This window comes from Pocillopora damicornis, chromosome 3 (assembly GCF_964200805.1).
Source record: "Pocillopora damicornis chromosome 3, jaPocDami1.2, whole genome shotgun sequence".
Classification (NCBI taxonomy): domain Eukaryota; kingdom Metazoa; phylum Cnidaria; class Anthozoa; order Scleractinia; family Pocilloporidae; genus Pocillopora; species Pocillopora damicornis.
In genome coordinates, this window is record NC_142672.1 from 21,595,987 (window position 1) to 21,608,484 (window position 12,498).

The following is a 12,498-nucleotide window of genomic DNA, read 5'->3' on the forward strand; positions in this document are numbered from 1 at the left end:
GCAGAAGAGAGAGAGAGATAAATGTATTTAGTATAGCCACACAGACGAATAGTGATTTTCGCATGAGCGTTCGTTCGGAACTGATTAGCATGTAATATTTACCACCGAACGGCCGGAGAGACAGAATCTCGCGTCGAGAATTTCCGACCATTTTTCGGTAAACTGGTTTCCGTGTTGTTTGTTGTTTTCACACCTGTCCGTAGGAGCGGTTGTTATGCACCGTCATTTTTCACCACCCAACTTAGTAAATATTTTTTTGTTATATGTTGAGTTTCTTGAGATGCCGAATCTGTTTGTAAGTTACAGCAGTGCTGTAAAAAGAACAAACCATAACATGGCATGATTGCTTACCTGTCGTATTTCTGCTTTCATACTTTCCGTGAGATGAGATGTTCCTTCTCGAGCCACCTTTATCAACACCACCTTACCCTTTAAAATTGATAAGCTCAGTCTTAGCAAAACTAATCTCTTCAGGCTTCTGATGGGTTCAGCGGTCATTCAGAACTAAATTTGACCAAGGTTTCCCCAAAATAAATGCAACAGCTATAATCAAGTAAACTCTATAGTCTTCGTGTCTGTAATAACAAACATCAGCAAGTGCGAATTTTCTGAAGCCTCTTCCTTCGCGTTTTCATCCTGAAAACCATTACTACCATCATCGTTTTCATCTTTACTTTCATCTTCAGCGTTCTTGTCCGTCCGTGACGATCGTTGTAGTGTTTTTCAGTCCGTATCAGTTCTCGTCTTAGTCGTTATGCCTCGTTTTCATCGTCTGTTGTCGTCGCTACTCATCAGTCTTCTTCGTGCACGTCATATCTTGTCTTCGCCCGCTCCTTGCTAGTCCTCATTGAAAATTGTTCATCATGGTTATCATTTCCCCTCGGTGTCTTCCCCGGTATTATGGTCGTCACTGTCGTCATCGTCATCGTGAAAAAAAGGCGTCTCGTCCTTGTCGTTTAAGTTCAGTCAATCAAAGAGAAATGGGAACATAATCTGGCTAATAAAAATCGTCTTACCTGAAAAATTCCTTTAGAAATCTTTCTTTGTTGATATAGACAACCATTCACAAGTCCCAGGGCGGAAGAAGACGCGGGGAGAATGCTTGTTGTTGATCCTTGACAGTTGAGCTGAAACGATTAATAACAAGTGTAAAAGCAGATTATATAAAGTTCTGTTCAGACATTAAATAACTCAGGCCATGTTGTACCCAAGCATTTCAAATTAACAAAGGGGGTACATTCCCCAAGAAACTGTGGTGCTGCCGCGTCGGTGGGTGGTATTGCAACATAACTTGCTTTTATCAACTGAGTTGATAAAGTAAATTGGTCACCGTAAAGAGTTTTTAAAGCTGCGTTTCGAGCGTTAGCCCTTCGTCGGAGCGAAATTTGTTTTAATTGATAACTTTACTTCATTCCAACAAGCACCGCCAATGGATCGATCCTACGATCCCAGTTTTATATTTATGGAAAATGTAGCCTTTTACTAAATGTAAGGGGATAGACACTTAAGCACATGACCCATTTAAAATAAAAATGAAACTTGAGGGTAAAACATATTTTATCTGAAAAAGTAGAAAATTAAAACCTGGTCTTGAGTTTCCTCGTAAGACGCAGGAAAATAACTCACCTGATTGAAGCTGCAGTGCATCATGTAGTTATCGTCGTGATCATCCGATGGAGTTATATCCTTATAGTTTATGATCCACTTTTTGCAAACATCTTCTCGTTCATCTGTTCGCCTTTTAGCATATATCAAGACAACAAGGATTGATGTTAGCAGAAGAAATCCTCCTAATACTCCAAGGACAATGCTGAGATGGTCTGAAAAGAAACAATTAAGATAGAACTCATAACTTCGAACATTACCTATGGTGAATGAAGGATCTGAATTCTTAACAAGTGGTAACCAAATGGAAACATAGGCATGCTATGCATGCAAGAGTTATTTTTTTGGGAGTGGGTGGATTACTTGAAACATTGTAAGTGATGTCTACATTCTTACAGAAGGAAAGAAGAGTATTAACGCGGAAAAAAAGGAAAATGTCGAATTAACTCACACACAGGTATTTTGTGGTAGATTGTGTGTGTTGTGCCATATAAGTGTAGCCAAAAGTACCGTATTGGCGCCACGGATACCTGTTAGTACAAAATGCAGACTACAAACTGCAGACCGGATACAAAATGTGGACTGGTTACAAAATGTAGACTGCAGACTGCAGAGTGGGTACAAAATGCAGACTGAGAATCTAAAGAGTTTTTTCGTCTGGTATGTGATAACATGTCATCTTACAACTTACCGAGCGTCATGCAATCGCCTTTCCGCGATCAGCTTTCACGATTATTTGCACTATTGTGAAATATTCCTGGCCCATTTCTTGATAAAAATCGATCGTTATATAATTTCAAGCCTTCATATAGCCTTCTCACTTTGCGCGCGAGTTGGTTGGTGCGATGTCTGTACAGATTTTACCAACGTAACAAAAGTAGATGTAGATGGAGATGTAAATGTGATGTCACTATTGAATATTTAACCTGTGCAACATTCGAGAAACAATTGACAGCTTTGCACGTGGTCCGTATTATCGTCTTTTTAAGCGGTGTGTGTTTATTTTGTTGACAAATATGCGGACCGAGACCAAAACTGTTCTTTCGACTTGATATATTTTCGAAGTTAGTAGGTCACATCATATTAACTTACCTCCGTAAATCATTCATTCCAGATAACAAAATCAAATAAACATGCTTACGATGGTATCTGAATTCGTAGTTGGTCAAACACAAACGACTTCACAAGATCACTTTCTCCAGTCATCGAAAACATACTTAAAATCGTCCATAGTTAATTTTAATAAGACATTCATCTAGAGATAGCACCGAGCAAACGAATCCAAACTGGAATATAATCGGTACACTCAAGAAATCATGAATCTTGCAACACAACTTGCCGTTAAAAAACTGCTCAAATCAAAATGTTTGGTGCAATTCATCAACACCTCAAGCAATATTTAATTCAAAATTTTCCACCCACTCTCTTCGTGACGGAACAATAACCATGATCGCGTTACAGTGCACAGAACTCCATTTTCTCTCGCACAACTATCGACCATTTTTACAGCACGAGTAACACGTTTAGTATAGGTAATCTGATATCTTTCATCTGTCCAGTAGTATCGCATTTCTCATAAAGCGCGGTAAAACACACGTTAAAAACACAGAAAAGCCAACATTTCTCATTCTAAAAGATGATTTTACGAATTGCTCTCTCCGAATCCCCCATTGCTTCGTTAAAATTTGAACACCTCTCAAACCAAAGAACAGAAACGACGCTCTGATTGGTGCGAGATACATACCCTAAACGATCTGATTGGTGCGAGCAACATACCACTCTCTGTATGCTAACATAGATGTTATTTTTTTTGGTAATAAAGAAAAAAAACTCAAAAAGGTTAGATGCTGTTGCTTAAGCGAAATTGTTGATATGTTCTTCCGGCATTGCACGCAATGTATAAAGAAGATCAGTTGTTTCTCACCTGCGTCCTCCTCTTCCTGATGACAATCTTTTCCGGTGAAACCGCAGACTGGATTACTAACAGGAACTGTGCTTGATCCACCTGGCCATCTTATGTCGGGCTGATGAAGAAGCCGTATTTTATGATACACTGACCCTGTGCCATTTTGCAGTAGATCAGTTTTGTCGTCGACGAACTTGTACGAGCCATTCCGCAAATTTCCAACGACAAACTCTGGTATTCGGGTTCCATTTTCCATAAAAATGTGACCAGATTCTCCTGAATTGCCAAACGTAAAGTTTGAAACATTAAAATATGAACCATAAAGCGGAGAGAAATATAGAAAAAATCAAATAAAAGGGTAAAAGGAATTGGAAAACATCTAGAGCTAGAACAGGAGAAGCTAATGCTTACTTTTGGAGAAATAACAACACAAGACGACGATTAGATAGCTTTTTTGCTTAACAACGTTCCTGATGGCGTGTTATCTTTAGAATTGATTGTTGGGACTCATAATAATTTTTTTAAAGTTCCTTAGAATTTTCAAGAAATTTCATTACCGACTTCCTTAATGCTGTATTCATGAAAGTTTGCCGGCGACTCTCTTTGATTCTTGAGTATAATTTATTTATCTGTATTAGGAGTGATGTCATAGGAACGTAATGAGGAGTGATGTCATAGGAACGTAATGAGGAGTGATGTCATAGGAACGTAATGAGGAGTGATGTCATAGGAACGTAATGAGGAGTGATGTCATAGGAACGTAATGAGGAGTGATGTCATAGGAACGTAATGAGGAGTGATGTCATAGGAATGTAATGAGGATTGATGTCATGGGAACGTAATGAGGAGTGATGTCATGGGAACGTAATGAGTGAGTGAGGTAAGAAAGGGGTTACCTTGGAAACGTCTGTTGAACATGTGCATGAGAACTTCTGAAGTGTTGGTGATTTCATACCCACGTGATATTGTGTCGTTCACAGCCAAACAGTAAAGACGGACGGAATCATGTACGAAGGATGCGTACCAAGAGGTCTGGAAACCAATGTGTCCAAAAACATATTTTAGTAAGGAGAGGTGAGCCTTTGGATGCCTTTGACTGGCTGTCCATTATTCGGTCGGACAGGTATTTAATGGTCTTGTCAGCCAGTCAGTCAATCAGTCAGTCAAGTAGTCCGTCAGTCAGCCAGTCAGTCAAACAGTCGGATGGTCAGTCAGTCATGCTGTCAGTCAGTCATTCAATCAGCTTGTCAGACAGTCAGTCAATTGGTTAGTCATTGAGCTAGCAGTTAGTCGGTCGGAAAATAAGTGGTCTCGTCGGCTAGTCAGTCAGTCAGTCATTTAGCTAACAGTTTTTCTGTTAGTCTCTTAGTCATTCAGTGGGATAATAAGTGGTCCCTTCGGCTAGCTAGTTGGTCATTTGGTCAGCCGGCTAGTCGGTTGGTCAGCCAGTCGATCATATTGTTTTAGCAGTTTGTCAATTGTCACTTTCTCATCAAGAATTGTTTGCATTTCCCGAGTTGTCAAGGCGAACATGCAACAAAAGTGCAGAGAAAATAGATTACCTCGTTATATAACTTTGCTTTAATGGAAGCTTCCAGCTTATTTTCCATGTCCCTATATTTCTGTTTGAACTCCATGGATATCTCAGGTCGATAAACACTGAGATCAATAATGCCGTTCAATATATTTGGAAACTTGGAGCCCCATCCCTCGTTTCCAGTCCACTTGCCGTTTTTGTAAAATACGTCTGTATTTAGGTCTAATGTTATAAAGGCGTATTCTCCATTCGTCATACCCAAACGTTCAGCGGTTTCCATTACGGATACAACTTCGTTTATATAACATAGTATAAGGAAAACTGACGGCATGGGAGAAAACCAAACGAATAAAAAACCAACAACAACAAAATTAGAGAAATTCATACATTCGATAATAAAGTAAACAAATTAAAAAGAGGACTGAAACTCTGAAAAGCGCGTACAAAGGCAATATTTCTGGAATGTCGTGTCGAGCAGAAGAAGCCGACCAGACTTGATAAAATGAAACTATAAGTATAGGCAAAAAAGGTTTGTGATTTTGTTTATATTCTCGCGTATCCTGGGTCCAGTTGTATATAGGGCGGATAACGCTATTCAACGGATAAATCGCTATCCAGCGGAAAATTAGTCGCAAAACATACAGCTTTATCGACCGTATGGAGATTTATCCAGAGGATAGCGTTATCTGATCCTCGAACAACCGGGGCCTGATCTCCAGTGTGATTGGTCGAGGCACAATAAACCCTCTTGAAATAGGTCAGGTGCTCAAGGTCAATTTTCTGAGTTTATTGTTGTGTTGCGAAGGCTTCTGTTTGTTGCCTTCTGGTCAATTTTGAAAGGACTCATAACTGCACAGTTAAAAAACAGTTTGAGAGATGTTGGGGTGAAAGCTCCACAATTTGGGCAGTCGCTCAACATGGGTAACGGTCTTGTCATGTTACAGAAACAAACACTAAATACAGCGTTACTCAGTGATTTTCTATGAGCACCCTCTCAATGATAATGGAAAAGGGAGGTTGTGTTACAAAGAGGTATGATTTGGAAATAATAAAGAGATTTGGTGCCGTGTTCACGTGAAACGGCAAACGTTAGCTTGTCTTTTCACGTTTCACGCAAACTAGCGTGAACCCCATTGCTTTAGCTACGCGCGAGCTCACGTCTCTTCGAGTTTCGACGAAGCCGTCTAATGAGTGAATGTGAGTTCTTGCAGTTAGCTATCTGCGGACGAAAAGTGCGGCATTTGAATGATTTCAAACATGAAACTTCATCTGCCATTGTATCACCTAAAGGAAACACTTTCTTCTGGGAACTAACATTTACTCTGTGAGAAAAAAAATAGAGAAAAATCCTACGTACAAGGCAAACGCCAAACGGCTTACTTTCACGTGGAGACGGCAAAGCGCAACCAATAAACCCGAAAAAAGGCGGGAAAATCGAGGTAACGTGGTCACTCTCGCCGTTCACGTTTCACATAAACGCGGTTTTAAATCTCTTTAAAAATAAAAAATGAACTCTCCTCCAGGTATCTCTTACGCTCCTGAGTTAATTCGTCAACTTACCTCGTGTCACATCTTTCCCTTTCGTCAAAATTGTTTCAAACTCTGGGCTCTTATTATCGTAAGTTTCGAGCAACGAAACCTTTATTGAATCGCTTTCTACCACACTTCGTATCTTACCAGCCATGGTCTTCCATTCAACCTCAGACGAGCTCAAAATGGCAAGAATTTTCCATTTAAACGCCTTTAGAATCTGAAGAACAAACCCCGGTGTATATCTTTCGCTGCGTCTTGCGTAAGCTGTAATGGTGGCGAGTGTACTGTAAACGTTTTTGTCGATGAACTTATTGGAAGAAGCGGCGTATGTGATGATGGGTTTCTTCCATATCTTGGCGAGAAGAGCTGCTGGTTCGGCGACAACGGAGCATGCAGGTCCAATGAAGACATCAACTGATTGAAATCCCACAATTGCTCGCAAGCCCTGCTCAGGTTCGCACGAGCTATCTTCAATCCTGAACGAGATGTTGTATCCAGGTAAAAGGCTGGAATCGTTCATGATGGCAGATATTGCCATGGGAACGGCTGCAGCTGTACGTGTTCCAATTGGCCATCGGCCCGTCATTGGCAACAACACGCCGAGCTGGATTTCTGTACGATAGTGCGATAGGAAATAAGAGGTGTTTTGTTTGGGTAAACAGAAGGCCTTCATATCTCTTTACTGCAATTACAATTTTTCGACATCACAGAGCCCCCTATATTGCCTATATTAGTACATATGCAAATTAAAATTGCTAAACAAAAACAAAATGAAAATGATTGATGTGATCGAACGAGGGGACAAATAGGAGTTTTTATGCGGAAGACGAGCTACCATAGAGCTTCGCAGCTTTCGCGAACCCTGCCTTAAAAATGCAATGTGTTCTGCTTCAATATTTATTTGGATTGAAAATGACTGCTCGGTATTAAGAAACTCAAGAATGGACATATCATAATTTTTTATTTACGTCTCTACTTAATCTTCAACAAAGAGCGCCTCTCAATTGAGTGTTTGAGTGAAACAAAACCAAAGGAAGCACTAAAGCCAATCAGAAGGAAGCAAAATGTCACATGGAGTGAATGAAAACTTAAAGTAATTAAAAACAAGCAATCTGCCTAAAGCGCGGGAAAACGCGGGTGACCAAATGGAAATCGGTGTTAGTTTTTGCATCTGATTGGTTGAAAGGATGGCGCAAGTTTTCGTCATTAGTCAAATAGCGAACAAAGATAAAACCAGTACAATCTTGACTTACTTTGGACACTCAATCGAAGATTGCTGTAAAATGCAAAGCTGATTTTATTAAAGTAAGTGTTACCTTTGCTTAACACCATCTGAAGAGAGGCTGTCAGACTTTGAACGAACTAAAGAAGAAACAGTTTTAATGTTGGTGAACATGTAAGAAGTAGGCTTCTTTTGAAAGACCAGTTTCATCAATATTTTAATTAATACTCCCGAGAGATATCACATACTCGCGTTTAATTTTATTTCAAATGGCATCCTTACATTATGCACTTATTTAGATGATATGTGAGGTGCTTACCAAAGCGAGGTTGAGTATTTTCACCATGAGATTAACTTGAAGATTTGCTCTCTTCTTTCTTTAGGTCTACCTATCAACGGAAAAAAAATCTCTTTTCATGCTTTATAATCTATTAGATACTAAAATCCCATCATTAAAATGGCGACTGTGTGGGGGGGGGGGGGGGGGGTCGATCCACCTTCAACACAGACCAGTCAATCGAGTTCAAACTAAAGCCAAAGATAGATAATTCATTTTAAAAGCTTCGAGACCTAATAAGAAATTTACTTCTTGAAAGTAGCTGTAAATATCGTAACCTTCTTACACCTTCAGGATTACGGTGTAATTTATTCAACGCATTTTATTTTTACTCGCACTAATTGCCGCTTACTTTTTGTTTTGGGGACGAATTTATTGCCTCACGTCAAGTGATGTAAGACTTCAAATAGAGTACTTTTTTCAATATCTTTCATAAGGAGGGTGCTTAACATTCAAACAAACCACAACAACCAATAATTGCTTTGACTGGCTGAAATCATTCATTTGAAAAGCTTTTCGATTAGCAATTACCTGTTTGCCTAATTGGCTTTCGCTAAGGAGTTTTCGAAACGAAAATCACCAATATCGGTTTTCATTCACGGAAAAAAAAAGAATGGAAATGGGGAAAAACACACTATTGAGAAGTTTTCGTTTAAACTTATCTATCTTCGGACGTGTAAATCAAGTGAGGCCAGGCATGCTACAATAGTTTAGTTTTCCGAGCTTTCGCTGATCTACGGCATCGGGCGAGGTGTTCGGCTAGATAATAGGGGTTTGGCAGATAATAGCCTAACACCTCGCCCGATATGCTCTCCACTTCAAAGATCCATCCACGTACATTCCCTGATGATGCCGTAGATGGGCGAAAGCTTGGAAAAATAAATTATTGTAGCATAGGTGGCCTCACTTGATTTACGCGTCTGATTTTATATCACTATGCTACTCAAGGACAACATCCAACGCTCATCTGTCTTCATGTAACATATTAGCTGGACTTAACATGTCGTTTTGCAGTTCCTTTTTGATGTTTAACTTGTCTAGTTGTCTGATCTCAACCAGTTAATTGTATCAATTCAAAACAGGCAGTCTAACCAGAAATGCACATGCATCTTCTGAACATATTACGAGTACTAGTGTTCCTGGCTTATACACGAAACTGGAGATAACAACTTCTGTCGATTATCATGCGTCTAATTTTAAATCTAACACTTTCTACGGTTCTTTCCATATCAAGGAAGGGAGCGAAAGGAACTTTTGTTGGTGTGGTAGGAAATTTGAGTTTAAACCAGTTCTGCTACCAGTTGTGAGTGTACATCGAAAAACAATAAACTCGAACAGACCTCAAAATCTTCAACCGCTCCGACCAGATTCTTTGGCTTTGAGCCACTGTGTGTTTCTGCGAGGTATTTAAAATAACTATTAGCCAACGACATTGACAAGGCTTTTCCTTCGCTCTATACATAGGCAGCCCAACCGCCTCGGGATGACAATACGACGGAACTGAAAGTTAATTTGTTTTCACTCCTGAAACAAGGACATGAATAATACATTGCCTGGCATAAAAAGACAGCTGTCTTTCGCTTTTCATTTCATCCAGTAGTTTGCAAATAACTTATCATGAATGTGTTAGATTCTACTTCGGATAACTACTCACCAATTGGCTATTGAATTCACTGTCTGCGGGGACATGAATTTTAAAAGACCGTCACTCATCGGGTGGCGTGAATACACTACCTAGGTTTTCACGCTTAAAAATGATTCATTTTAAAGCGGTAAAGTCTAATTGATGCTTGGTTAAAAGTGATTTCACACTGAACATGAACCAACTTAACCATCTTTAAAATTATCGAAACAACATATCCAGGTGGTCTTTTGAATTAAATTAAAGAACAACATTGTTTTTTGTTCTTGTTTCAAGCTTAGATTTGTCACTCTCCCGAACAGCCCTTATTTACCACAGGAAAAAAGTTAAAGTATTGGCGATAATTATTATCTCGCACTTGACATCTCAGAGTAAATAAATCTCGTTTCAACTTCGTTTTTAATTAGTATTTTTTGACGCAAGTTTTGCATGATGGCAATAAAATTTCTGCTAATTATTCACAAAAGAGCACATATGATATCACTTCAATGAGAACAGTTTCTCCAATAGAAGTTCCAGATTGACTATCCGAAAGTGTCCTCTTACCTCTTGCAATTCGATGCAATAACATTAATGCTCTTTTTCTAAATATCTTAACTCGGTGTGACGATTACAAAAAATAATGCAAATTCATTGATGTAGTGTTATCTTCGTCTAGGAAATGTAGCCATTTAGTTCTTTTCAATCCTCAAATGAACCTAAATGCAAAAACATTGTAACACTTTTTGTGCTAAAACTTATTGCCGCGGGATTGTTTGCAGCGTAATACCAACTCTCTAGGATGTAAAAAGGAATAAAAAAGATGAAAATACCATAACAAAAAAAAATCATTTAAAATAATATATAAACAATTTAATGAAAAAGGAGTCTGAAAATCAAGTGTTTCACGAATTCCCTGGGTCCTTAGAAGATGTCACTCAAAAAGGGTTGAGTGAGAAGATTTAATTTTTTACATTTATCTTAACTTCCTACCGATCCATCATTTCTTATTTCTGTATTTTTCGTAATCTCCTTTATTTTCGACTATCCCCTACTGATTAATTTTACTTTTCCGTCACGCTGACGGAGTTACTGAGCTCTGACAAAGGGATTAACGCTCGAAACGTCAGCTAAACTCTGTACATTAGCCAATTTACCTCATGCATCGACTCACCTGATAACATTAAATTATCTTTTTATACCCCCCTCCCCCCTCCCCCCTCCCCCCTCCCCCCCACCAAAGCAGCACTACAGTTTCGTTAGAAACTTAACCCCCCCTATATTCATTTGACTGACTTACAAGATTGGAAAACTTCATGACTTCTTGTTATAGCAGATTAGATTGTATTCATTTTCGTAGATATTTATGAGCATAGGAGATGATCTGCTCTGTTTTTCCGTAACAATTGATGTAAATTTTAAAATAATGTCCATTTTCACGTGTTTAGCCACTTTACTTCCAAAAATTGAAGGTTTTTAATTTCTTAAGCGTAATCTATTAGATTTTCAAAATCATTTGCACGTGAAACACGTTGTGTCACAACATAAGTCCGGTAGACTTGCGAGTGACGTAACTCTAAGGGAATTTTGCAGAAGCAAGAAAGAAATCTTTGAAGGAATATACTGCATTGACAAGACATTTATTCAATTTCTATGTGCAAACGATTGTTCTAAATAGGTTACTTCCCTGACCGGTTCGCTTCTTCTTCCTGCGCCGAGGAAAAGTGTCCTTAACTTAAAATAATTCACGGAAACAAACATGGGAACAGGGAGAAATAAAAAAAGGACAAAATGAACGATGGTGAAACGAGAATGACTTGTAAAGAAGTGTGATACGGATTGTAAACTACAAACGCAAAATTAAGTCTACTCCGACGATTTTAACAACGTGACAACACCTGGCGTTACCAGTATGGTTACTCAACAAGACGATTCTGTTACCAATTCTCAATAGAGAGGGAATTGATTTTGAAATTAGAGTCTTTCAAATATGTACATATATAATTCTGTATAACTATTTTCACCAACATATGCGTCATTTTGTGGAGAGGATCGGTAGGACTGGCACGTCTGGTGATTGGCAGGTGTAATCTGTTAAGGTAGCACACTCTTGTTAGTCATTTCAAGAACTTTAGTGTAAGCACTGCTTGCATATGACACTCTAAGAGCTGAGCCAAACGTACACAAAGCATCCATTAATCTCAGTCTGTTTTGGAAAGGCAAGGTTGAAGACATGTTTGGCTTGATGGACAGCGCTGGAGCTGGAATCAGGGTTGAGAAATACAGGTCTAAGCAAAGTGCGTCGCGTTCTTTGAAATCAAGGACTAGCGACCGAAAAACAAGCATTCCGTCCAAAGAAGAAAACATGGAGATACACCTCTGTTACTTTTGGCTATGGAAACTTAGCCAACGAGCTTGAGACGTAACAGTTACCGTAAAAGTCGTAGAAAGGCGAGAGAAGAAAGTGGCTGAAAGTGGCAAGCATCAACCAGGACTAAGAGGCGTTTTTTTTTTTTTTTCGGAAAGGGACTTAGAAAGGGATAAGGTTAAGATTATGGTCGATTAATCTGCTAGAAAGTTGGAGAGGCTGAGGCTTACCATGTGAGTAATCAGCATGTTTGAGGAAAGAGCACCCAAGTCAAGAATACACATGAGAAGTTTTTTGCACAATCTAGCCAGACTGCGGGCGATGAGGTAGAGATGAGATAGTTAAAGTCCTGTCTTCCACACGATGAAA

The 12,498-nt window shown here is 39.1% G+C and overlaps 1 protein-coding gene across 7 annotated transcripts in view; it reads right to left on the bottom strand.

Annotated features, from left to right (window-relative positions):
• LOC113664805 (atrial natriuretic peptide receptor 2) overlaps positions 1 to 12,498 on the bottom strand; it is a 36,198-nt gene that overhangs the window by 18,611 nt on the left and 5,089 nt on the right. For 3 of the 7 annotated variants that reach the window (XM_089200838.1, XM_089200835.1, XM_089200836.1), the window contains 9 exons: positions 8,123 to 8,192; positions 7,898 to 7,943; positions 6,609 to 7,193; positions 5,074 to 5,369; positions 4,408 to 4,543; positions 3,530 to 3,787; positions 1,627 to 1,820; positions 1,017 to 1,127; positions 352 to 429 (listed from right to left, as the gene is read on the bottom strand). In XM_089200838.1, the coding sequence (XP_089056964.1) occupies positions 352 to 429; positions 1,017 to 1,127; positions 1,627 to 1,820; positions 3,530 to 3,787; positions 4,408 to 4,543; positions 5,074 to 5,369; positions 6,609 to 7,193; positions 7,898 to 7,943; positions 8,123 to 8,149 (1,731 nt within the window). In that variant the 5' untranslated portion in view covers positions 8,150 to 8,192. Of the gene's footprint in view, positions 1 to 351; positions 430 to 1,016; positions 1,128 to 1,626; positions 1,821 to 3,529; positions 3,788 to 4,407; positions 4,544 to 5,073; positions 5,370 to 6,608; positions 7,194 to 7,897; positions 7,944 to 8,122; positions 8,193 to 9,480; positions 9,634 to 12,498 lie in introns of those variants that run through there. The other 4 variants (XM_089200837.1, XM_089200833.1, XM_089200834.1 and 1 more) reach the window with 3 other exon arrangements.